The sequence below is a fragment of the Vanessa tameamea genome, chromosome 10, assembly GCF_037043105.1.
Source record: "Vanessa tameamea isolate UH-Manoa-2023 chromosome 10, ilVanTame1 primary haplotype, whole genome shotgun sequence".
NCBI classification, from domain to species: Eukaryota; Metazoa; Arthropoda; class Insecta; order Lepidoptera; family Nymphalidae; genus Vanessa; species Vanessa tameamea.
Window position 1 is genome coordinate 7,589,527 of NC_087318.1, and position 27,239 is coordinate 7,616,765.

At 30.3% G+C, this 27,239-nt stretch overlaps 3 protein-coding genes across 3 annotated transcripts in view; 1 reads left to right on the top strand and 2 right to left on the bottom strand.

Annotated features, from left to right (window-relative positions):
• Positions 1-1,153: 1,153 nt before the first annotated feature.
• LOC113397927 (xanthine dehydrogenase-like) lies at positions 1,154-8,469 on the bottom strand. The gene is made up of 8 exons (XM_026636491.2): positions 8,275-8,469; positions 7,047-7,201; positions 4,000-6,118; positions 3,625-3,933; positions 3,210-3,547; positions 2,321-3,125; positions 1,736-1,903; positions 1,154-1,304 (listed from the first exon to the last, which is right to left on the bottom strand). The coding sequence occupies exons 1-8, from the start codon at positions 8,350-8,352 to the stop codon at positions 1,254-1,256; spliced, it is 4,023 nt and encodes a 1,340-aa protein (XP_026492276.2). The 5' UTR covers positions 8,353-8,469; the 3' UTR covers positions 1,154-1,253.
• Positions 8,470-15,951: 7,482 nt separating this feature from the next.
• On the bottom strand, positions 15,952-17,391 carry LOC113404215 (cytochrome c oxidase assembly protein COX20, mitochondrial). The gene is made up of 2 exons (XM_026645055.2): positions 17,234-17,391; positions 15,952-16,391 (listed from the first exon to the last, which is right to left on the bottom strand). The coding sequence occupies exons 1-2, from the start codon at positions 17,285-17,287 to the stop codon at positions 16,077-16,079; spliced, it is 369 nt and encodes a 122-aa protein (XP_026500840.1). The 5' UTR covers positions 17,288-17,391; the 3' UTR covers positions 15,952-16,076.
• Positions 17,392-18,659: 1,268 nt separating this feature from the next.
• The window catches only part of LOC113404182 (protein numb), a 30,049-nt gene continuing 21,469 nt past the window's right edge, over positions 18,660-27,239 (top strand). Inside the window, exon 1 of the mRNA XM_026645017.2 lies at positions 18,660-19,013. The gene's annotated coding sequence lies outside the window, so the exon portion shown is untranslated. The remainder of the gene's footprint in view (positions 19,014-27,239) is intronic.

Genomic DNA, 27,239 nt, shown 5'->3' on the forward strand with positions numbered 1-27,239 from the left:
AATATAACATATTTTGAGTAGATCTTGATTGTTCTTTAACTTACAAATAAATTATATTAAAATAGTAAAATATTATCTCTGACTTAGTCTGCTTTTTGTCAATTGGTAAAAAAAGTACAGAATTTATTCTAATATGAAATTGGTGGAAGAAATCAAGCCTAGTCATAGTCTGGGAAGTTGCGTTAAAAACAACTTATGAATGTTACGACTGACAAATTGTTTAGAGTATTGTAAAGTAATGTAATTGTAAGTAAAAAAATACATAATAGAATGCAGCATACATTCAATAATTTGAGCATTACATGTCATTCGTTTGCATAAACTTGTAAATATATAAGAAAAAAAAATAAAGTAATTACACACTGAATGAAAATTAATTAGTTACCTAAAAGTTTACTGTGTATATTTACAAATGCAAAAGTAAATAATTAGATGCGTGCACTATAAGAATAGTATTACTTTTTTACAACTTTTACATCCTCCGACACCGTTTCCACCGTGGATGCTTCGAAAGAAGCAGATAACCTAATTAGTTATCTATAAAATAAAGTAAAATAAAATCACTCGGCGTAAAACAAAACCGAAAATGCAAAACCTCCTCCTGGACTATCAGTAGTAACAAAAAAAATCTATGAGTAAAACAAATACTAATGTAATTACTATTAAGTTTTAAGTATACATATTACAACGGCGACAAAATAAAACGTATCAACAAATGTATAACTTGGCCACAGAGCAAAACGTGGACGGGTTTGCTAACAATTATACAACAGTCATATTTTGTTGACTATATTAGGTTAGTTTTATAATGAAATAATTACTAATGAAAACAAGATTTTTGCGTTACTTTTTAATATTGTCATTTTTTAACGCCCAAAATCAAATAACTGCTGTACATTTTGACATGAAACCAATTTGAAATGAATATTCAGTGTTTTTCAGAGAACCTTTTCGTTTAAATATTTTCATACAATATTATTCTCAGTATAACGTAGCCACGGCAATGTGTACCAGGTCCGCTGGTGACTAATATTTTGTTTATATTACACTTTTAGGTATTATTTTGTCGACTGTACTAGGTTAACTTATTTATAAAAAAGTTACTAATGAAAACAAGCTTTTTGTTTTAATTTTTAATATAATAAAAGAAAAAAAAACAATATAAAATGTTCTATAAAATAGTTTGCGGACAATATTTTAAAAATATAATATATATTTTAGTAATTAGTGATCTAATTACTAGGTACTGACTTTTAGGGTACAACGTTCCACGGAGTTCCTTTCTTCATAATAGTTGGTTTTACCTGTAATAATGAAACATAATAATGTAAGTAGTTGAACATATGATTATAACATTTGTAATACAATAAAAACACGTTCAAAGTCCGCTAATTTTAGCCAAACGCAAAATATGAATACACAAAATATTAAGACTTTTACACTGCAAAATTACTACATTAGTTTAAGGCGATAACCAATTTATTTAATATATTTAAATCAAAAACTTTTAAATTGCAATTTTATTTTAGACTAGTTAATACAGACAGGCATTGCATAGCCTTTTATATTTTTCTTTCAGCTCGTTTATCACCTTTGTTACGTTATTTATACTATACTTGAAATCTTGAAGTGTCACCAACAGTTTCAACGTACTCATATGAATGATATAGGAAATCATACCACACTTTAAAACATTAATTTATATAAACATAGACAGTAGATATAAAATTAGTACCTGCTCAGTGATGTGATCTTCACATGCCATTCTAATTCGAGCACATGTTGCCGGTACATCTAGGGTAAATTCCATATCAAATCCAGCGTCAGATCTAGCGGCTTTAATAGCTTCTTTAATTGCGTAGTAAACTGACGCAGCCAAAAAAAGGGGAGGTTCACCAATGGCCTGAAAAAGAACATCGATTATATACTCGAGTTAAGAAAATGATCACTGAATTACTTTCAATAAAAACATATTCAAAGTCCAATTGCCAATTTTAGGCAAACGCAAAATATTATTTTTTCAAGAAAGCTTATAAAATATACTATTGAAACGTCATATTTCAGTATTGAATTTAATACAAAGCAGTAAAATAACGTTTGGAATGTAGATTCTACCAAGAGAATCAGCAAGACACTCGATCATTACTCTTTTCAACCAATTTACAAAGGTATTTTACTTCAATACAATTTAATTTTATATTATTATATAAAAAATATTTTATTAAATAATAGGCCTTATTTATGAGTTTCAAGCCGTGGTGTTCTTTTTCATAATGTTGTAAGTGTTTAAATAAGAAGTTAAAACAAACTCAAAAGTTACCTTTGACGAATATACAGCTCGTGGATTGGGAGCACCTTTGAGAAGTGATACATTAAATTCTTTAGGTATATCAGAAAATCCAGGTATTTTATAGGCACCCGGACCCTTTGAAATTACTTCGCCGGTCGGTGCAAATAACATTTCTTCCATCGTATAAAATCCATATCCTTGAACGAATGCGCCTTCAATTTGACCAATATCGATAGCGGGATTTAAACTTTCTCCAACGTCCATTACAATGTCGGTTCTTAAAACTTGATGATCGCCAGTTAGGCAGTCGATAATAACTTCAGAACACGCTACACCGTAGGTAAAATATTCATATAGATCTCCAACATTCGTTTCTCGATTGTATTCTATTTTTCGGGCTGCATAGAAACCAGTCGCTGACAAACATACTCTATCTAGGTATGCCGCGAAAACCCATTCTTCCCATCTTCCATTCGGATTACTAGTTTTGTAAGGTTCTAATCGATTGTTTATAGTATTACAAGCATCTATTACAGCCATTCCATATAAGTCAGAGCTCATGCTTCCTGCTGTGGGTTGGCTGTTTGGAACTTTATCCGTGGCCATTTCACTTATATGAATTTTCGAAACATCTACTTGCAAAACTTGTGATGCCACTTGAATCATTTTTGTAAAAAGTCCTTGACCCATTTCTATTCCTCCTATTGTTAAGAGAACTGAACCATCGTTATATACTAATAATAATGCGCCGCCCTGCATTAGTAAATCAGTGTGAAATGAAATACCGTATTTTGTTGGAACCATAGTGATACCCCTTTTCTTCCACCTGTGCGATCTATAATAAAGAAGTTAAAATTAATTAACAAAAGTATATTTCGAATAGATTTCGTTTAGCATATATTTATGAATATTACACTACCTGTTAAAATCTTCTACTAACTGTTTCCTATGCCAATAATCAGAAAGTTCTATACACTCCTTCCAACATCGACCTAAAGTGCAATAAGTAAGCTTTTGATTAAAATGGGTTAAATTTCCTTCTTTGTAAATATTTATATCAACAATTTCCTCATATTTCTTCCCAAGAATATCTGCTATTTTCCTTATCATAGTTTCTGCGGCTAACATAGCCTTTGGTGCACCGAAACCCCTAAAAGCTGTATTTGATGGCATATTTGTTTTACAAAGATATCCATTCACTTCTATGTTTGGTATATAATAACAGTTGTCTACATGTGCAATTGCTCTTTCTAACATCTGAAACAAAATCATTGTTACTTGTTTTTGTTTTACGAGTACTTAAACAAATATCAATTATTTCAAAGAAAGCTTACCGAGCATGAAATGTCCATGTAATTTCCAGCATTAGCATATACGTCGTAGATTACAGCCGCGATCTTACCATCATCATTAAATGCAACCTTATATTTAATAAGCATTGGATGTCTATAACCGGTAAGTTGCATATCTTCATCTCTGTCCAAAACTGCTCGTATTGGTTTTTTTAAGTTATATGCAGCCAGGGCAACGGGTATTGCTAACACAGCTGCTCTTGTTTCTTTTCCACCAAAACCTCCTCCTATTCTTTTAACTTTAGCTACCACTTTATGATTTGGTATACCGAGTACTTTGGCTGCTGTATCCTAAAAATGGTTTTATTTATTAAATAAATATTTTTCTAAATGTATATCGTTATAATTAATACTTACTGCTATTTCTGCTGGATTTTGCGATGTACATATAATTTCCAATTCATCTTCTTTTCTCATAGCATATGCCGAAATTGTTTCTAAATAAAAGTGTTCTTGCGCTCCACTTCTAATATACCCTTCTACGACATGTTTCGAGTGTAAAAGAGCTTTTTTTACATTACCTTTTTCTATTTTACGTGGATATCCATCATAAAACGAACCCTGAAGAATAGCTTCTTCAATAGAAATTATCACAGGCTGTAATTTTTCATAAGTGATTTTAACTAAATGTTTAGCTTTCCTGGCTGCGTACTCTGATTTTGCAACCACAGCACCAATTACACAAGAGCGACTAGTGACAATTTTATCGGAAAATATTTTTTCATCTTTAAGTATAGGTCCCATTTTATTGAGCTCTTTTGACAAATTTGATGCAGAAAAAAAAGCCACAACATCGGGTTCTAGTAAAGCTTCTGTAAAGTCAATAGATACAATTTTTGCATGAGATTCCGAACTGAATACTAAACATAAAAATAGTTCACCTTCTACGCTTACAACATCATCGCAATAAATTGCTTCACCAGTGGCCTGTTTCATAGACGACATGTGAGGTATGGGTTTTCCAACAGCATTATGGTTGATTTTATTCTTGACTTTTATTTCAAAACATTGAGAACTTTTTGGTTTCAGTCGTGGTAGTTCAGAAGATCCACATAAATCTTTATTATTATTTTCTAACCCAATACATTTTACTTCATTCAATACGTAAATATAAAATCTAAAAAATAGACTTAGGCACAACGATTTGCGATACTCATGCATCCCTCCTGGTGCCGAAATGCTTAAAAGTAGTTCATCGTTTAGCGATTTAAAAACTTTATTGACCATATCTTCATCCCATGGCAGATTTTTTAATGTTTCCGATGTTTTAAAGGCACAAACGGTTATTGGACCCATACCTCCGAAACATAACTTAGCTTCTTTTACAAAATGATTCTGTTTATCAAGTATAACATTAAATGCAGCAGTTACTATTGATATATCATCCTCTCTTCTTCTGGCTTGCTTATATGCTTTAAAAAATTGCATATCATCCGTAAAAGGAATTTCAATTGCTAGTATTATTTCGTCGTCATCTAATGCTACATTTCTATATCCTCGAAAGAAATTTTGGTCGATGACTAACTTTCTAACACCTCTGTCAAATCTAGAAATTATAATATTAGCAGAACAAGCCATAAATATCGGATTTAAATCTGATATAGGGCTAGCAGTTACGATGTTTCCTCCGATAGAAGCGACATTACGAATTTGACTGCCTGCGAACCAATGAAGTATATCTCTTATGGCATTCAAAACCTTGACCTTTTCTTTACTTTCGTGAATTTGATTTCGTAAGAAGTCTTCTACGTCTTTTAATGAAACTGCTGCTCCTATCTCAATACATGACTCTTTTACAAGTATGTTATTCATTTCTTTAATTAATTTAGGGGAAATCAATATTGGATAGGATTTATTCTTAAACTTTACTTCTACTCCTATTTCTGTGTTTCCGACTATAATTTTGCTACATGGGTATTCTTTTTTTAAAATAAGGATATCTTTGAGATTTTGTGGGCGTATCCATACAACATTATTACCTTTATAAAAAAGAAAGGATTTTCTGTAAATATTGTTCAAAATTAACTCAGGAGGAAAAATTGGTTCCTGCGTTGGACAGTAAGGTTGAAATTCCGACTTATTGAACAAAACATCTTCATTATTTTGATTGAATTTACAACAATCTTTACCCATAGGGCAGTGTGTTGTTTTTTGGTTTTCTGTTGCACCTTCAGTTACTTCTATAAAAGTTTTGAACCCTTCTATTATGGGTCTATATCCCGTACACCTACACAGGTTTCCTTGTAAAGACGTTTCTATATCGTCGTAATTTATTTTAATTTTATTTCTAAGCAAAGCATACATCGACATAACTATTCCCGGTGTACAAAATCCACATTGAGACCCATGTGCTTTAGCTATTCTTTCTTGAACTGGATGTAACTTGTCTTGTACGTTACCGATTCCTTCTACAGTTGTTATAGCCAGTCCATGCACAGCGCAAAGTGGTGTTAAGCATGCGTTAACCGCCATATGACTGTACTATGTAAGAATATTATTTTTAATTATTTTAAAATTAAATAAAGGAATATCTTTTAAGAATCATTGCAATAATCCCTTCCACCGTACCGGATATACCATATTGTGACAGCATTGTAAATTTTTAAACAAAAATAAGAACAGCAATTAATTTGATTTAAAATGTGGCCATTCCTGATCAGTATAGGCATTTACCACCTTTGGCGTACTTTTCATGTTTGTAAGTTCTGTGTCTAGGTCGAGGTTGAAAAATAAGCGTCTTGAATAATTAATGAAATCTTGCCTCTTTAAAATAATTGCTTAATGTGATTACATATATTCGATTTGTTTGGATTAAATATATGATCATAGTGTTGAGAATGGAAATTATAGAGGACCATATCCGTTCAGCAGAAACGTTTCCACGTCTCAGTCTTCTAAAATCATGCCTTCGGGCTGAGGATAGAGGGCAGAGGAGGAGAGAGGGAGGCGTCACTAGTTCTTTTAAACAGTACAGTGGAGGGCAGCAAATGAACAAATTGACGTCGTACGCATCGAAGATTTGGTGTGTGGGTATTGAGAACAACATTTTCAACCTCGGGACAAGCTCCACCGATTTCAAGAGTTTATGTATGCGCGACTTCCTCGAGCGTACCTATCCATGTCTTTCCTATATCAGCTACCCTACGTGTAACATGAATTGTAAACACTATCTAACATCAACTTTGATAGAAATTTGTAAATCAGACATTTTAAATTTTGAAAACTAACAAGTAAACTAATTTATTAAATATAAAACTTTGGAGAAATTTTATTGGTAATACAACTATGGCGCAATTTAATTTAAATTAAATCAAAATTATAATACATAACAAATATTTTAACTATTTGTCTAAAGTTTGCGTCTACGTTGGACTCAATAAAAATTGTTATTAAAAAAAGGATACTTCACACGTTTCTCATGTTCTAAGTATTGCGAAATCATGACAGTGCAAGCGCCACAACCTCCTTCCCCGCAGCCGTACTTCGTGCCAGTTAATTGAAGTTTCTTGCGTAAATACCAAAGTAAGGTCCATTCTGGATTCGGAGAAGATTCAATGACCTGTAATATTAAAAGATATATTTGTTTTTAAATCGAATAGAGTGATATAATTATTTCATGAGACTATCAGTACCAAAGCCTCTGTTTGCTTTCCTTTAACCGAAGTTTCACAGGTTTTAAGTTAAATTCAGTCTTAAAGACTTACTAGGTATCACGTGTTCTATTTAAAAACGCGCCTTTTTTTAAATGTAATTCGAACCTCTTTTTTAATGGTGATTACAAACAAAATGGCAAAATCCCAGATTGAAGGTACATTATAAATACACATGAATGTAGGTAGGTACATATAGCAAAAAACAACCAATAACATAACGGAAAACAAACACGAGGCGGTTTATTTACCTTCTTGAACACACATACCTACATAAATAACTTAATTAGAATGAATCACATAATTAGAGTTCACAATACATTATAAAAAAATACATAAAACGATAAAGAAAAGATATGACCTCAACAATAATTAATATAGTATTATATAGGTATATTAGTTTACATTACAGTACAAAATATTATTTATTAAACACCGAAACGAGATACCAAAAAAATTAATAAGGACGCAAAAAATAAGTACAAAATGTTATCTTATGCTAAAACAACATTCTCTTCAAGAATTTAATCATATTGTAAGTGCAATTAATAGCAGCTTACATTCCAGCGATGAGCGAACTAACAGCGGCGTAGTTTTCATACATTATTCGCGATACTTTATGAATACATTTTTTATTAACAAATGAATATCCTCCATAAGCAAACACGTAGCGTTTCATTAAGTATGTGGGGAAATATATAGGAAATAGAATTACTTAAAGTATTGCTACAAACGTAGTTATAAATACAGGAATGCTGTATGAAAACAACGGACAAGTCGAAGTCGCAGACACCGCTCGGTCTAATTTCTAACCATACTTGTACACCAAATCTCAAGCATAATCATTTTTAGACTAAAATTTAATTATTCTAGACACTTGGAATTAATACTTCGTCGTAACTTCGAGACTATTCATATACACCAAAGCTTCATAAAAAATACCTACATGCAGCAGATGTACGAGTATGTCTTATAAACTTACCTTTTTTCCATTGACAAAAAACACTAAATCCGTTTCTCTTTGACTCGGTAAAAAATCTTCAATTTTTTCCATATTCATTGTTATTCTTAATATATTGTTATCAGTGACATTGTATTTAGATAACTACTTGACATTGTTACGCAATGAGCGTCAACTACACACGTGTTGAGATGTCGAAGGCCTACGTCCTACTGAGCGTGGGATTAAATTCTTATTCATTGGAATCAGTTGAATAAATTATTAATTATTCATTAATAAAGTTAAATGTAATTTGTCAATACTATGTTTATACAAGATTATATATGTCTATATCGCTATATAACTATAAAATAATGACCGTGGACCATGGAATAACTAGAATATCAGTAAGCAGTGTATTTTTAGTAGATCGGGACTACTATTGTACTGGAAATAATTCTTATTACTTTGATTTTGCTCTTTTAACTTATTGTAATCTATTATTATTCTATTCATATACTTATATATTCTCAAAATTATTGTAAACGGCAAAATTTTACTAATGCAATGCCACAATGAAAATAAAAACGAAATGAACATTTAAATAAAATTTTCTTTATTATTGAGAATTAACTACTAGGAATCTCTAAAATATACGTCCGTATATTTTTGAGATTCCTTGCTGTATTATACATATACATAGATAGATAATAATTATGTATTTTAGAGCTCCGTTACATTTTATTTAATTATTACTAAATTAATTATTAACAATGTAATATATTATTGCAATTTTACAGTTTTCTTGTTTGACCTACAGATAACTTCATAATATGTATTTTAATAACTTGGATGAATTAATATACAAGGAAAAATACTAGATAGATACTATCATAATGATACTAGCATTGCATAATAACTATTATTTTTGTAATAATCTAGAACTAAATCATTACATTATAATATTTACTGTCATAGTCATAATCAGAGAAAATGAGATTTGGACATGGACAAATTAATTACTTTTAGAAATTGAATTTTTAATTATTGCTTACATCTCCAATGCGGTGGCGCATGGCGGTGGTGAATTAACCTGTAATGTATATCATATGTACATAGTTATGTCATAGCGATCAATTGATGTGTTACAGCGCCATCGAAATATAATATTAACAAATATATATTTATTTTTTATAGTATATAGAGGTAGTAATAGGCAGTAAAATATTAAACACTCCTTACATCCCTTGCCAATGTGCTACCGACCTTGGGAACTAAGTTAATATACACTGGCCCATTCACCCTTCAAATCGGAACACAATAATACAAAGTATTGTTTAGCAGTAGAATATATGATGAGTTGATGGTACTTACCTAGTCAGGCTTGAAAAACGTACCAAGCCCTACCACCAAGTACTAATTGCTGTATTCCTAACAGCGGCCACATATATTCAGATAAGTAAGTCTAGAAAAAAAAACATGTGGCATAATATCACCTAACTCATTTTCCTTCACCGCCAAGCATAGAGCGTTTATAAAAATGGAAAAAAAACTCTCATAACTTTACATCAATATATTGTTATAGAATATGAATCCTTATCATAATAAATAACGATATAGCTATTTCAAAGAACGTATAGACAGTCTTACTGTGTCTTAAAACTATTGTTCATCCTCTCGACAATACAACCGATACGTATGTCGAATTTTCATGACGACAAGATGGCCTCATAAATTTGTTTCATAATGGCACCACAACTCCGTCTAGTATAAGTATATTGAGATACGAGTAAGTACATACATATATTTTTATTCATGTTTTTGTATGAAATGACCTTTTTTTTAGCCCTTTCTTGTAATACTAATTTTATTCATCGATAGATCGATATAAAACAATTTATACGATCGTGTATTGTTTATAATTTATAAAATTGATATTTTACTTATTGTTTATTAATGTACATTGTATATATATATTATATTATACTTCTTCTGTCTAAGTAATTATTGCTTATACTTAATTTATATTTTTAATACATATTGTGCAATATGATAGGGCATCGTGAGACTACCTATAAGTAGTAGAACTTTTGCCTAGATAATTTTGATTTGTATTTTTTTTTTTATTTGATGTAATGTTGTATCTACTGTTGGTTGTCCTAATGAAAATAAATAAATATCACCTATACCTTAAATCAAATCTTCAAAAGAGTTCATTTTGTTTTGCATAAAGACTATTCTTCGGAAATAGTCAAGTAAGTTGGTAAAATTAATAAGCAAATCGATAAAATAATTTTGTTATTATAATTGTCTTTTGCAAAAAACTTTGACAACAGGTCACTGTGAGTATGCGTGTCTTCGCTGCCGTGATCAATTTCTAAAGATTCATTTTGTTGTTTGGTTAATTACCTAATAAATTTATATTTTTAAAACTGTGATATGCTCATAAAAATCTGTATGATTGTGCCCTATGCCATATGCTATCAAATATTCAACAGATATTATTATCTATATATACAAGGTTATTGGTAATTCGACGTATTCCAGTTAGGTGATAGGGGTAATTATTTGCGATAATTTTAACCCCCATATGCATTCTGCAAAAGTGAACCATTTTTCAGTTATCACGTTTTTTAGTTTTTTTCAAAGTCAAAAATGCAACTTAAGAACTTTATTTAAAAAAAATGTTATGATCTAAATCTCATTTTTTCTTCTAAATTATAAAAAAGATTAAACAATGGTTATTTATCAATATTAAAACAATAATTATCGGTCCAAATTTAAAAATGCGAGACGGAAAACATAATATTTAAAAAAAAAAATTTCTTTTCCACAAAAATGCCTTAAGAACAAAAAAAATTGTTATGAAACTAGTCTTGCAGATTAATTTAAAAACATTACCGTTTTCTTAGCTCTCCAAAAATGTATAACAACTAGGAACTTATTTCAAAGCAACCGAAAGAAAAATTACCACGATGGACGTTGGTAGAAATTTGTTTTCAAACATGAACTCTCAACTGGTACTAAAGGCCGCTATTTAATATTACCACAAAATTAATTAGACGGTGTAGATGTAATAGACAAATATATGTAATAGTTTGTAGAAGATAAAATCTGTATCTGTTGAACCGATCATCCAATAATAACATTTTATTTTATTTCAAACTGAAATAACTGCGGATAAATCCGCGGAAACAGCTAGTAACATTATATGCGCAAACATGTAACCTTACGTCCAATAAATACGAGTCTGTTTCTAACACTATTATTTCCAAAATGCTTTTAAGTACACAAGAATGAATTGCTTTGTTTATTTGGTATTAATCTTTTTATTTTTTAAATTTGCTTTCATCTATTACAGAAATCTGTATCTTCTTCGGGACAATTGGTATTTCGGATAATAGTTTATTATTGTATGTGATACTAGGCAACCTGTCAGCTTGGAAAGGGTGTAATTTATTAATAAAGTAAAACAGACTGCGCTAACAAAAACAATCCTAAGTTGGTATATTTAATTTATAACGTCTATATATTTATTAGTTGTTATAAGTATATCTCAATTTTATTGAGAAAAATTAATACTATAATATTTAGTTTGATTCGTAATTCCGAAACAGGCCAAAATTTGTCCACGGCTTATATTATATACTAGCTGTGCCCGCGACTTCGTGCGCGTTGTTTGAATTTAAGTTATTTGGATATTGTAGCGTGATTTTATTTTTATTCTTTATTAAATCTAAAATGAAAGTAGCCTAAGTTACTCCTTATTACACCCGCTATCTGCCAGTGGAAGTCCCGTCGAAATCGGTACAACCGTTCCAGAGATTAGCCGGAACAAACAGACAGACAGACAAAAATTGTAAAAAACGTTATTTTGGTATATGTACCGTGTATACATACATATGCATTTAGTAAAAATGGGTTATTTTAATATTACAAACAGACACTCCAATTTTATTATATGTATAGATATATATTAATCATACTCTTTGTAATACACAATATAGCAAAATTATTAGCAAATCGTATGATTTTTTTTTGTTTAACTTTTTTTCTACTTCGTTTGGAATAAGCTATAGGTATATTTTAATAGCTACTTTCAAAGTTATCACTCATGTATGATGTGTATGTTCTGGATGATGAAACGAAAATGTCTCAGCAGCTGAGACTTGTCAGTAATTAATTATATTATAATTTAGAATATTAATTACTTTATATTTCGAACCAATCACTATTTGTCTACTGGAATCGAACATAAACTTTGTTAATCGACTTATGACCTAACTTAGGATTTTATTATCTGTGAAAAAAGGGATAGATAGATTTGGCGGGCTTTTAAAAAATATTAAATTCGAGGAACTCTAGAGAAAGGCTGGTTTTTCTTCCTTGGCATCTCAATGGAATGACAGATTGTAGTATGGTGTAGTCTTTAAAAATAATATTTTTTATTGTATGCTATTATAGTACACTTAACTAGGTATTTAATCACTTAAACATCAAGTTGTTTACTCACATGTCTACTGAATTGTTATTTAAGTCCAGGTTCATACATTTATTCGGATTTTCGAATTATTAGCGCTGCTCTGTTCGCGCTAAATTAATACTAATGAATTAATGCAAAGTTACAGTAATGTCAGGTGAACAGTCTACAGTTCAGTTCATTTGAACAGAGTGATTTTGCGAAACGCCATATCTAGTGCGTAGTATTCATAATTCATATCAAAGCAGAAGTTAAGAGAGTACACATTGACGAGAGTCTAAGAAAACATTGGAATAACAAGAAAATTAGAATAGAATCGCTACATTTTAATAATAAGTTAGTAATAGAACACGAACAAACCATGAATTACCATTACCATATACATTGTATTTAAATCAGTAAGATTCATGTTCTCACGACTAATTTACCTTCCTCAATTGCTTAATACTTATTATAGTCAAACAGATAATGTATAACGTGAATATTATTAGATTGTACTTATAATATTCAAAAAACTGAATATTGATGTTATTAATAAATATTCGTACAACAAATTAATAAGTAATTTATATACAGTAAAACTTGGTTAAGTGAAATACCTCCATAACTGGAACTCATGCTGCGGTCCCATCACTTTGGCATTGAATTACCTCTGTTAGTGGGACGAAGCACACCTCTATAACTGGAATTTGTTAATTTGTTTTATCATCATATAAATGAGACAGCAAGTGAATTTTATATGCATAAACCTCTGTAACTGAAATAACATCGTTTTGTTTGTTTACTAACTTATTCTTTTTCTACCCGCAAATTCCGCACCTAACTACGTATGTAATTTAAAGTCTCAATGACTCCAGGTTTAGTTTTACTTTACTACCATACAGTTGTGTATTTGCAAAATGTCAAAACGCACAGTTTGCGCAATTATTTTGAAAGGACATCAAATGGTGACCAAAGCGTATTTGATAAAATTTATAGCATCGAAAAACATCTCATGGCTGATACTTCCAAAAAACAAAATAAAATCACAGATTTTTATAATTTTAAAATTTAACGGATATTCATTAATTTCCAAAAATTGTAGCCCATACCTTACTTGATTTAATGTATTTTTTTAAGGGTCCGTACCCACAAGGGTAAAACGGAACTCTAATAGAGTTCGCTAAGACTGTGCTGTTTGTCCGTCCGCCCGTCTGTCACCAGGTTGTATCTCATGAACCGATGGTTAGACAGTTGAAATTTTCACAGGTGAGTATTTCTGTTGCAGGTATAACAACAACAAATACTAAAAAACAAAATAACCGAAGCTTAAGATCCCATATCACGGGTCCTCCCTAATAAACATCTATAGACTCCAAAGTATTCTCGTTCTTTCAATTCCTCGCAAAAATAAGCCTCGAAACGACCGCTCGTGTCCATCTTCACAACTCCGTAGCACCGCCGAAAGAATAAACACGAATAATCCTTTGATTCGCGGCAAAATCCGAAACCACGCGGAGAACGGACGAGTATCCATGGCGAGTATCGAATACACCTAAGTATGATGTTTACATACGTTTTCGTTTTTGATTTTTGATTTTTGACCATCGCAACTGGATTGTTTTGCAACTGTTTGCACTCGAGCGGTTGCTGTATTTAAGACAGAAATGAATAAGTAGGTGGTACCTACAGAGGGGGGCTTTCATAAAGTAATCTAGAAATGTGGAAAATACTTTCTCTGAAATAGTTCATTGGTTTAGTGTTAAAAACTTACTACTAAATAGTAAGAAGAGAACATGTATTAAACTCACTATTCCTAACGTAAGATGTACTTTTAAATGGGGAAACATTAGAAAAAACCTTGTTACAGGGCCGGACCGTAAGTTTAGGGGGCCCTGGACAAACACTACTTAGGAGCCCACCTAAGACATATCTATATCAGAACGTAGACTTGAATTGAATTGAACAGGACTCGTAGGGCTGCAAACAATACGACCTGTTTAATTTGACTTAGCCCTCTCAAAGGGGCCCCAGCTAAGTCACCACGGGGCCCTGGATTACCCAAAAAGCCATATGGTAGATCCGGTCCTGCCTTGATATCACTAGTCTTAGCTGCAATGAGCCCCCTTGTATATGGACTGACTAGACTCAGCTCTGACTTTTGGTTGTAAAAAAATAGACCATTGTCTGTAGTTCACACGGCTCGGCTGATGTATTTTAGTTTATTTCTCTAAATGTCAAATGCTTTAAATTAAATTCTACTACAAACATTTCAGCTATTGTCTGATCAAAAGCCTAACAAAAGCCGAACAAGGTAGAAACCTAGAGGCTATCCTGCTGTCGGATGACCGGCATTATCTGAACGCTTTCCAGCCTTACATTGATAGACGGCGTTTTTTCAAAATTAAATACTAATTACAGTAATTCAATTGAATATGTAATATTGTTAGATAATATATATTCTACTTAACTACTGTACTTTAACTTTACTTCTAAAGTTCTGATAATAACATGACTTAAAATTAAAAGCGCCATTTAGCCGCGAATCATTGAGGATCAAATCAAGAAATTCAAGAATTTTTAAAGTTTTTGTTTTGAAATTTTTAAAAATAACTCATTTTTTTATATTTATATATATATAAAAGCGATAGGTTACATACCTTAAAAAGCAGGAAAAATATATATGTAATAGATTTTGTTCTGTTCCTTTAGCCTATCTCTAGGTGTCAATATTAAATTTTTTTCTTACACCGTGAAGAACAGACAAGCTAACCACTAATCGACAAGGAAAATCCAAAGGAAAGTTTCTTTCTCTTTGGTATACTGGTTAGTTTGTCTGTCCACTTGCTATACCTTTTTATGTCCAACAGATTTTGAAACAGAAAGCTTAGGATCAATAGTTATCTGTCAAAGAGAAAATACATTATTGTTTACATAAAGCTTTTATTATGCATAATAAGCATGCTACCCTATAAATACATAACATATTATATACAGTGTCTACATGGTAGTTGATACCTTTTATTTACTATTACCTACTTAATGTAAGTTTTATTTAATATTACAGAAATTAATCAAATAAAATACCATCATTTTACATTCCAACCACAGATTATCTTATATAATATAAACAAGACTATGTAATAAGAATATAAGGAAAGAAACACTTTTCCTTAATGACTATATACAACAGAATTTTATTTATTTCACTTCGACCAAATATAAGTACTTTTTATTCCAGATTTGTTAATAATCTTAGATTCTTATTTTCGTTACTTTCATCAAGTTTTTTAAAAAAGTAGCAATATTAACATCTAACTGCAAGTTTTTTTTAATGTATGTACAATTAATGGTTTGTAATATCAACTAGATTTTCTTTGTAACTTTATGCTGACTTTAAAACACCCTTGCTTTCTAATTCTTTCTCAACAGCTGAACCCTCATATCTGATTTTATCTCTAAGAGCTTCTTGCATTAACTGAGCATCAAATTTTTGCTTTGACCATTGATATCTACAATATGACCAAGTAACTAATGTACTTATGGCAAATGTGCCAACACCAATATGCTGTGACATAAGAGGTTTTGATGTTTTCAAAAATGAAGCTAGTCCCACGCCAATTCCTGATGCTATTCCATAAAGGAAACTCTCTCTAAAGCATGGAATTTTTGATACATCTCTTCCAAATATTGTTAAACCCTGAAAAAAAAATACAATTTAGATAATAACATGGAATAATTATAACTATTTTGTTGAAGTAGCCTTGATTATAATGAGAAATTCTAATAAAATTAAAATACTTATTTTATGCCAAGCACTCAAATACATTTTAGTTTTGTGGACAAATAGTGTAATATCAGGTTAATTAGAAGAATATAGAACAGTGAGAACCCTTGCTATATAAAAATGAAATTTAATTGCATTACAAAAATGTATCTGTTCTTTTTTTTACTTTGATTTTTTAATTTCAAAAAATTGAATTTACTTGTACACTGTACTATTGTATATGAGTATATAATGATTAATTTTGTAAGTATTTTTGTACTTCCAACTTATGCTCATCAGATTTAATTTCAAATACCCCTTGATGATGTAGAGGTAATAGAAATCAAGTCAGATTTTTAACAAGGTATGAGCCTAGATTAGATTAGATTATGAATAATACCCCATTTAGTTTAATTTATTATAGAATAACATAGCCTGACTTTTGACCTTTTACCTTATTTTTGATTGATTCTATTAGTATACATTCTGCAACTTCACTTATCCGTTAAAATATGTATACAGTGGTCCATATATGAAACTTCTATAAAGCATAACATATTTGGAAAAATATATGTAACATAACCAACATCAATAATCACAATATTGACTGTACTACTCCTAATATCAGATTTCAATTAATGAATGTAATGGAAATATAAAAAAGGGAGATGTTCAATGCTATATTTAAAAACGTCCACTGAGTCAATTTTCAAAATGTTTCTTCACTAGTATTATACTTTGTATTTGAAAAGTTATTAGATACCCTGATATATTACCCTTTTTTCTTCTTCGGGGTCTTCATCTAACATACTTTTTACAACTGTATCCATATTTCGGTAATTTCAAGTGGTCTAAATACAAAAGAAATAACTACGAAAATAGGACAAGATTAAATTTTAAAGATAATTCTTAGAAATATATTTGTCAAAATGACAATGACAACAGCTTTTTTATTTTGAGATAAAGTAAACGTATTGCACTATACAGCCTATGACACGTTTGACCAGTGTATGCGGCCGATGTTATGCCTACTGGTAAAAATAATACTAAAAAACATTTAATGGCAGCAAACATAAGCAGTGGTTTTATATTAAATGTAAGTAACATTTTACAACGTAACCGTGTCGCGTGAAAGGTTGTCACTGTTATCCAATCCAATCAGTGCTCTTTAATTTGACATAGACTAACAAAACAAAAAGATAAAAGGTAAATGCTAAAGGTATTATTTTTTTATAATCAAACATGGTACTTTATTTAAAAACTAATTAGATAATTATTTTGTTTGTTAACTGTCGAAATTGTTCACTGACCCAAAACTATTTAAATTTCAATATAATAATTATGCTAATCGTTACGGTATTAAGTTATACGACACAGTGAATTGAACGATTTAATCAAGCGATCATAATAATTGGGACATGCCTTTATATTGGGTTTGTTTTTACTTGTTCCTTTGATGATAATAAATATCGCCTTGGCAGACTTGAAGAGCAGGACCTATCCCTTATCTGGCTGCGCGTAGGCTGATCATTTAAGAATTTAAACGTGACTCTTTAGGTCAGATAGCGGTAAAGGCGAAACTGACCGACTCGTTGAGCACATTTAACTAGCTACAGATTACGTGCTTCAGCAGATCTCATCTACAGAGATCGTGACGATCTTAGCGACATTCTTACCGCAGTACAAGGCCGTTTGCTCACTCCACTCAGCCGCGCTTTTTAGGTTCCCACTGAGGGTGTCACTAAGGTAAGCAGATTATTTCAAAAAATTGCTCGATTGCGATTGCGATTAATGGAATTGAAATGTAAAGAATATATAAATTTATAATAATTTCTTTGTGTTAAGGTAAATATTATACAAAGAGAATGAGATAACAAAATAATTTAATAATAATTATAATCATTATTTTGTTATCTGATATATGATATATCAAGGAAAGTATTCAGGGCAAGCTACAATAAATTATAAAATTTTTGAGAGAAAAGGAACTCAAAAAAAAATTACAAACTAATCAAAAACTTTTTTGAAAATAGCTTCAAAAGATAAATATATATTTATTCGTTTCTAAGACATGATTATATAGTATTAATATCACTATGAATGTCAATAGTTAATTGTTTTCGGTGTTTGTTAAAATGTATATATGCAGATTATAACAGAGAGGTATTTCATTATCACTTTCTAGCTGTTGTCAATTGTCAGTATGGCAATAATTGGCAAATGGTATTTATGACTTCTGACATTTACCTTTACCGATTTTCTTAAATTTCTATCACATAAAAGCGATTTTTGATCAAAGTTTGTTTTTAGCATATATTTTAATATAAATTCTGTGCGAATGAGTTAGAAAATCTATCTTTGATTGGTTGTCTTTAATATTATAACAGTAACTCTGTGATACGTTGAATAAACGTGGGTGCTCTTTTCGTAAACTCAAACAGCTTTTTTTCTTGATATTTAAACACGTAAAAATTTTAACTGTTCTCATAAACGGTGGTTATCCAGTATTATCACAATGGGCCAATAGAAACTATACTTATCTTCATTATATGACAGGTAAGTCGTAACTTTTCAATATTTCTTATCATAGGTATTAGGTATAGCTGCTTTCTAATCGTTATCGCAGTCCATGCCAGACCATTTTTCATATTTATATACATATCTAGATGATGTATCTTAAAAAAAGAACCAAATAAAATCATACCAATGAAAAAAGGAACAACAACAAACTTTATAATTTTTTTAATCAAAATAGTAGTAAATACTATATTGTGATTTTAAAGATATCCATAATTAATGACCCAGTTATTAAATATTCATAAACATATGTCAATTTAGATTTCATGATACCATTTTTTTGTTATAATAAATGTATGCCAAAATATCCTTGAAGTACAAATTTTATAGGAAATGTTGAATATAATATTTATCATTCCTCTGTTGTATTGATATGATTGCTCCTGTAAGTACTTAACTAGTTCAATTATTTGATAATAATAAATATTAATTCAATTTTTAAATACCTCATATTCATATCTCAATATAGTAATGTTTATTTATGTTATTCGTAAAATCATCATTAATGAAACAAATTAGACAAAGAAATAGTACTCCAACAATAAGATTAATTCTCTAGCTTGATCCTAAAAGGGGCAAAGTAAATTTTACGAGTAATATTTTGCAATTTGCCAAATCATTTATAAAATAATTAATTCATTTGTGCTAAAATGGCATAAACTTAACATCACTAATACCATAAATATAGTACAAAATTTAATAAACTTCATGAAAAACCTAACATCTGCTCCTTGATTATATTTTGATTTAGTATTAGAATATAAAATAAAAAAATAAAAATTGATATGCTAATTTATATTTGAATGTATAGATACATCAACATATATATTTTTTAATCAATCAGAATGATGGAACTGGCTTAAAATTCATTTGTAAAAAAAAAAGTGTAATTGAATTAATTTCAGTACATGAGGTTTTTATTTTCATTGAAAAAAAAGTATCCTCATACTTCTGTGATATAAAATCATTATGATATGAATATTATCTCATATGCCAGTCTCGCTGGTCTACTGGCTAATTTATAAAGCTGCAGATCTCAAGGTCATGGGTTTAAGAACTGTAAAATGTTTTTAGATTTTTATTTAATGAATTCACAGAACCTGTCAGGAATCTCAAAGTTGTCAGAAACAGATGGTCCTAGACATTAACTCTTTCAGGTCGTGTTGGATTTGTCAACATGTTCTTTTACGAGAGTGACGTAATTGCATCTGTGCTTGCACACACATGTGCACTAAAATCTCTCCTACACTAGTCTAGTCAGTCAAGAAGACATCATCATTATCATTATTTTTAGCTAAACTTTTAGGTAGATTTTTTTTCTAAATTTTGTTATTTGATTTACATCTATAATCTAAATCAACTTTTAAAATATGCATTGTCATTTCAAATGTAATTTTTTATATATTAAATATTAACAATATTTACATAAAATGGTAAAAAAAATATTTGAATGAGGAACAAAAAGCCAAATGAAAAATCTAGCCAATTATAAATGCTTACTTTATCGGCATGTATTCGAACACGTTAATAACTGTTTGTTTGAGAAATCGACATCTGCATCGCATTTGCCTGCCATTATATTAGTGTGAAGGTCATACTTTTGAAGAACTATGCTAGGGCTGTCATCTCAAAATGTTGTATTTAAATTAAAGCACAAACTAAAATCGGTAGCTGACGAGGGAGGAGTCGAGTAATCATATTTATTAAATTGCATTTATTTTACAGAAACACACCTATTAAAGTTTAATTTTGGAAGTCTTATAATCTTACTTTGCAAACCGGTTGAGTATATTTTATAGATAAATAATTTTAAAATTTTATAAATTAATAACTTCCTTGTTATTTTATAAAATGTTCGTACATTATCTATGTTTAGATGATTTGTTAATTTGACACGATGTATACGATTGGGAGGGGTAGGGAGGGTCATATGACTCCTATGATCTTCTATCAATAATTCGAAAGTGGCTCTTTATTTTGTTTTGCTACTATTTCTGAAAATAATCAATTCATTAAATTAAAATAGATTTAAAAAAACATGGAACGCCTTTAGCCGTGGAAAGTTTTATATCCCTGGTGTAGACTGTTTTTACTTGGACGAATTCCAAAATACGCTACTTAGATGCAGACAAGACATCTCGTCCCTTGAACTAAAATTTATGAGTTCACAATGTAAAAGTGAGCAATAAAAAGGACATTAAAGTCGAGACAAGATAATAAGATAGGATAAATCTTACCCTATACATATTTGCTTAAATTAAAAATTCAGCGTTACGAGAATATACAGTTAAACTCCTCCCAACAATAATTATAATAAAGTAACATTCTGTTAATCTCCTCTCCTTTAGAAAAGAAGCTGGAGCTTGCAGCTTATTCCACTATGATACTCTAATGCGGGTTGGCGTATACACATGTACCATTGCCGCACGAGGTTTTCCATCATTGTCGACCACGAGTTGAATTATAATGTAATTCATAATTCAACTTTATATATACTCAATATTTAAATTAAAAAAAAAAAAAAGAAACAAAGTAAAACCGTAATATTTTAATGGAATTCGACGACTAGATCTAAGAATACATTTTTTTATTGTCTTTCATAATAATAATCTTCCGAAGACGAGTTTCTCATTTACATCGAAACAATCTTAAAGAGAAACCAAAGTTCAAAAATTCTCACCTTTTAACTATACAATGTACAATGATAAAAAATATTATCTTAGTTTGTTTCTCACATAAAAAAAATCTTTCTTCACAAAAACAAAAACAGCGGGCGTAGACAAAATGCATTCGATAATAATTGTCATAGCGATTTCAAATATTTATATTAGCTCATACATGAATTTTTAATTTTATAAACATAAATATATACATATTCATAACTAAATGTCTGAATAATATTGTATGTAGATGACACGCGATTTTTTTTAAAATAACTAGAATTCGTCCTATCCTACTTATCCAATGGGACATTTTGGGTCAAATGTAAATGTATGTATGTAACAATTTTATCGAGGCTGATTTTTTTTAAGTTCACATAGCTAAAATAAATAAGCCCAGAGGAAATCATAAAAAATATTTAAGTATTTTTACAGTATACGAAGCAGAGCTGAGTCTATTCGCCAACTTATAAATATAGAGGCAAGAGTGTGGACTTTATTGTACTTTAACATCGATGGCGATACCAGGGATACCGACTCTATAAGATGTAAAAAAAAAACCTTTTTATTACAGTAAATATTTTTTTATATTAATTTACGTCTTTTAATTAAACTTGTATAGTGATACTTGTTTAAATAATAAGAGGCAGTGGTCCAATATCGGCTTTTTGTATGAAACCCAGCTACTTTTTGCGGACATCATAGCTCGCTTACTTTCAAGTGATATATGTTTAATTTACCTACTAGAATTTTTATTCCGTCCATAATATGTCCACGTGTAAATATATAAAATATCAATGAAATACCAACAAACGTGACTATCTCCTTGTTATCAGATAAGACAAGAATCGGTTAAATCATTTATATAGATAAAGAAAAGAAAGGGACCAAGAATTATGGTCCGAGTAATACTTAATTTAAAAATTAGAATAACCTTACCGAGTTGTTTTATTAACAACTAATAACAATCATAAAATATTGTTACAAGGTAAGCAATTATTTAATGCGTTACCTCAACAAAGATCATTGATTAATTATTTGCTTTTTTAATGTTTAATAAGTTGAAGGTATCTAAAATTTATTTGACTTGACATTAAAATTTGCTAAAATCTATATACATGAAAGCGAAATACCACTCACTGATTAATCACGAAATCTCAGAAACTGTAGCACCTCCAAACTTGAAACTTGGCAGGTAGGTTCCTTAAAGGGTGTAGACATCCGCTAAGAATTTATTTCGGATTTTACGAAACTCCACTCCTAAGAGGGTAAAACGTGGTTTGGAAGTTTGTCTTTTATAAATTTCGCGCAGATAAAACCGCAGACTAGTTTTACATAAATCACAAAAACTACATCATAAAATGTTCTCCGAACTTCGTCATTCGTTGTAGGTTAGAAGTTTTTTTTAAATATATTTTATTAAATGTCTAATGTAATTTATATGAATTCACTTAAACTGGCACAGAATGTATTATTTTGTCCTTCATAACGTTTGACATGGATTATCGAGTGCAAACTACACATTATAAAAAATAATATCGATTGTTATAATACAACAAAATTAATTATATAAAAAAATGCATTATACACGTGGAACCTATTTTAAGTCATTTGGAATTCAAGTAGGTACTAGGTATTACGTTAGTGACATGCTGATGATCTGTTACGTTTTTAAGCTATTTATAATATACGAGCTGCGTGGCCGCAACCCACGTGGACTTTGTAATTCGTGTATGGAGATGTAGTTTTTGTACGAACTCTTGGGTTTTCTGGGATGTTGTATATTTTATACTTGACCTTGAATACGTGATTTATAAGCGGATAAAAAATATTGAATTTTAAAATATCTGTTCGTATACTTATCCTTGTTTACAAGGATAAGTATTATTATGTTTACATAATATTAAAGTTAAAAAATGAATCGATTTAATAAAGTATTTAAAGACATGTTTTTAATTTTAATATCTTATAGGTTACAACATTTCTCAAAATAATCTCGTTTATGGTAAATAGATTTGAGTAGTTACCGTATTTGGCGTGACGATTTTACCCACATTTTAGACACGATCCTGAAACCGACTCCAAATGTTTTTTTTACACAGAAATAATCATTCAAACTACATAACACGATATATTTAAAACAACCTATATAAACCACAATTACTTAATGCAGATAATTTAAAAAATACTCGTACCATATTACTGATAGTCATTACTCTTTTGAGGCTAGCAAAACCCGACAGACGTCCTATAACTGTAATGTTTATTGTATGTACATAGTTATGTCATAGCGAGCAATTGATGTGTTACAGCGCCATCGAAATATAATATTAATAAATATAGATTCAGTTTTTATAGTACGTATAGGTAGGCGGACGGGCAGTGGTCATAAACATTAGCGCTGTAAAAAAATATTAAGCATTCCTTACATCCCTTGCCAATGTGCCACCTTGGGAGCTAACATGTTATATCCCTTGTCCGTGTAGTTCCACTGGCACACTCACCCTCAAACTGGAACACAACAATACTAAGTATTACTGTTTAATGGTTGAATATCTGATGAATAGCCACCTACCTACTCAGATGGGCTTGCAAAAATGAATATATTTGATTTATAAAGTTACTATCTTTAAAAAAGTTAATACAGCTTAACAAACATGACCTTTTAATATCTAGCCTATTGAGAGTTATCATAAAAAGAAGATGATACTTGAGTGACCAAACAATTTTTATTGACGCAAGAAAATTAATTTATGCCTACCCTAAGCGGGGGGAGAATTGTAAGGAAGGCTCCTGGCTGAATGCCAGACTACCCACTGATTGCTTACGCATGCAATCGTGACTCCCCGACGCCCTCAGCACCAGTCTGTCTCAGATTAGCTTATGTCTCAAGGTACCTAAAATAGCCTTAGCTTAGTCCTTTATATTATAGCGGTGGGAATGTATGTCTAATTCTTGCCCTGGCCTTCTTTGACGTCACGCCATTCGAGCCAACCATATTGAAAAAAAATCTGTATTAACAGTTTCTACGTAACAGAAAGACGGACAAATAGTCAAAAAATCAAAGCTAACGGTACTTGTTATGTTAGTCATTTAGCAACCCTCAATTTGTGTACTTATGAATATTTTTCATGTAAATACACACCATTTTACAGTTACATTACCTACATATTTAGATTGTAAACAATCACTAAGGTAAACATATAATGTATACTATAAAGTAAACTCTTCTGTTTTTATTGTTACATTTGCAATGCGTCTGTGTGATCTTATTATCATATTAAGCAAGTTAAATGTAAAAAACGTATTTATTGTCTGATTAAATTCAAATGAGAGTAAGTATTCTCTCTAGATAATGAGATTGCCCTACGATCTTTGATTGAAAGTTATCAATTAATTTAAACAAACTTGTAAAGAGTCTTATGTTAATAAAGGCATCTCTTAACTTAAGACATAAAGTTGGCATTTGATGAGTTGAATATTAAATAATACTCATAAATAATTTATATTTTAAAAAGGGGAATGAGCTAGCAAATAAAATACGTAAATCCTATCCGATTAATTTACCACAGGAGTAAATACAAACAAACAACTTTGACATTGAACTACCGCGATATCATCCGTCGAGATCTTGAATAATCTATGAATTTGACGTTTTGAATGTCGACGAATTTGCTATCGGAACTTTGAGATTATAATTAAATCGTATATAAGTACATATTTATAGTAGTTTTGTTTTATAAATAAAAACATATTAATCAAGAACTAAAAAACAGCAGCAGAGCTATTAGCAAATCTAAGGTTTGTTTATATATTTTATATTATTGTGTTTGTGGTTGGGTTGTGTGAGTGAACCAGTGTAACTAGGCAATAGGCACAAGGGACATAATATCTCAGTTCCCAAGGTTGGTGGCGCATTTGTTATGTAAGAAATGGTTAAAATTATATATAGCGCCAAAGTCTATGAGCAGTGGTGATCATTTATGATCGGTAACGGAAAACTACTAAGTTTCGATCGGAATAGACTATAGATCTAAATAAACAATTACCATCTTTTATTTTTCAACATTCAAAGATAAATCTGTGACTTCTCTTCTCGGTTTTATTAATTTTTGATCAATTTAACTTTAGAAGATGATGATGAAGATACCAAATCTTACAATTTCATACACGTATCTACACTTTAATCGCATAAACTGGACATTTGTTCATTTTGCTATTTCAAAATGAATAAATATGAATGTCTCTTCAACAACAAAAAAGATAGAAAAGAACAAAATGATAGAAAAGACGCAAGATTTAAACAAAAAAATACCAGGGGAGCTAACCAAGCTCTTAAAAATGATACTTAAATTCAAATTTTTTTTAATGTGTATGTAATGAGTGTATGTTTATTTTTGGATGAATTTTCGTTTATTCTTGATCGTTGACAAGTGCACCCGACGCGTAATTGCACAGAAAACAAGTGATGTTTTAATTCAGTTCTGTCTAGTTTTATATTTATCATAATAAAAAAAACTACATTTATGTCTATTTATGTTTATGCATAAATATATACAAGGTTATTGGTAATTCGACTTATTCCCGTTAGGAGGTGACAGGGGTGATTATTTGCGATAATTTTAACCCCTATATGCATGATGCAAAATACTGTATACAGTCAAAATATATTATCTTTAAAATAAAGAATAACAGATAAAAAAATATATATGATTATAGTATCGCATGTGGTAGATATACGCCCATTTTTTTTTCAAGGAATTTGAGTAATTTTTTAAATGCAATTTGGGTTTTATCACCTATGACAGTAACTTTTCCTCCTTTCAAATAAATAGTCGGTCACCCGCGAAACTTTTTGCGCGTTTATTCAAAAGATTTTTTAGGAATTTCGAAACCTATGGCAGGTTTTGTTTTGATTTCATTTTTATTGTAAACTGTATGGCACTAATGTTATATGCCAATATTTTAAAATCTTATTTATATGAATTTATTAATGTCAAATATTATACATTAATTCATGTAGAATTGTATTTTGTCTTCAATAATTTACTTTAAATTTGTTTAACCACCACGCACCGCTCTAACCAGCCAGTAACTTTTTTCCGCTCTCTAAAATTATTTCTTTGTTAAATTGTAACAATTTTGTAAATTGCAATCAAAAATCCTTTTTATTTTCTGCACATCTACGGCTGGAGCTCTTCAAAATGAGACCATAACCGATTTTTTTATGTGCAGCTATCGTCTCATAATCGCTCGGACAAAAATCGACTTACGCTATTAATGTTAAATAATAAAAGTACGAGAAATTTTAAGTTCACGAAATCATATATTAAAATTCAAACATTATCCAGTTAAACTGGAAGAGTATCTTGGTGAAACCAGAAGAAATTGCATATAAGCCAATTGTATGTTCTAATTCAAACTATACGACAAAGCCGTGAACTTAATTGATGTTTTTGTGCACATAAAAGTAAAACCCTGTTTTAATTTTTGCCGTCTGAAACAAGAACATAAACATATCCGAATTAAAACGATCTAGTAAAAA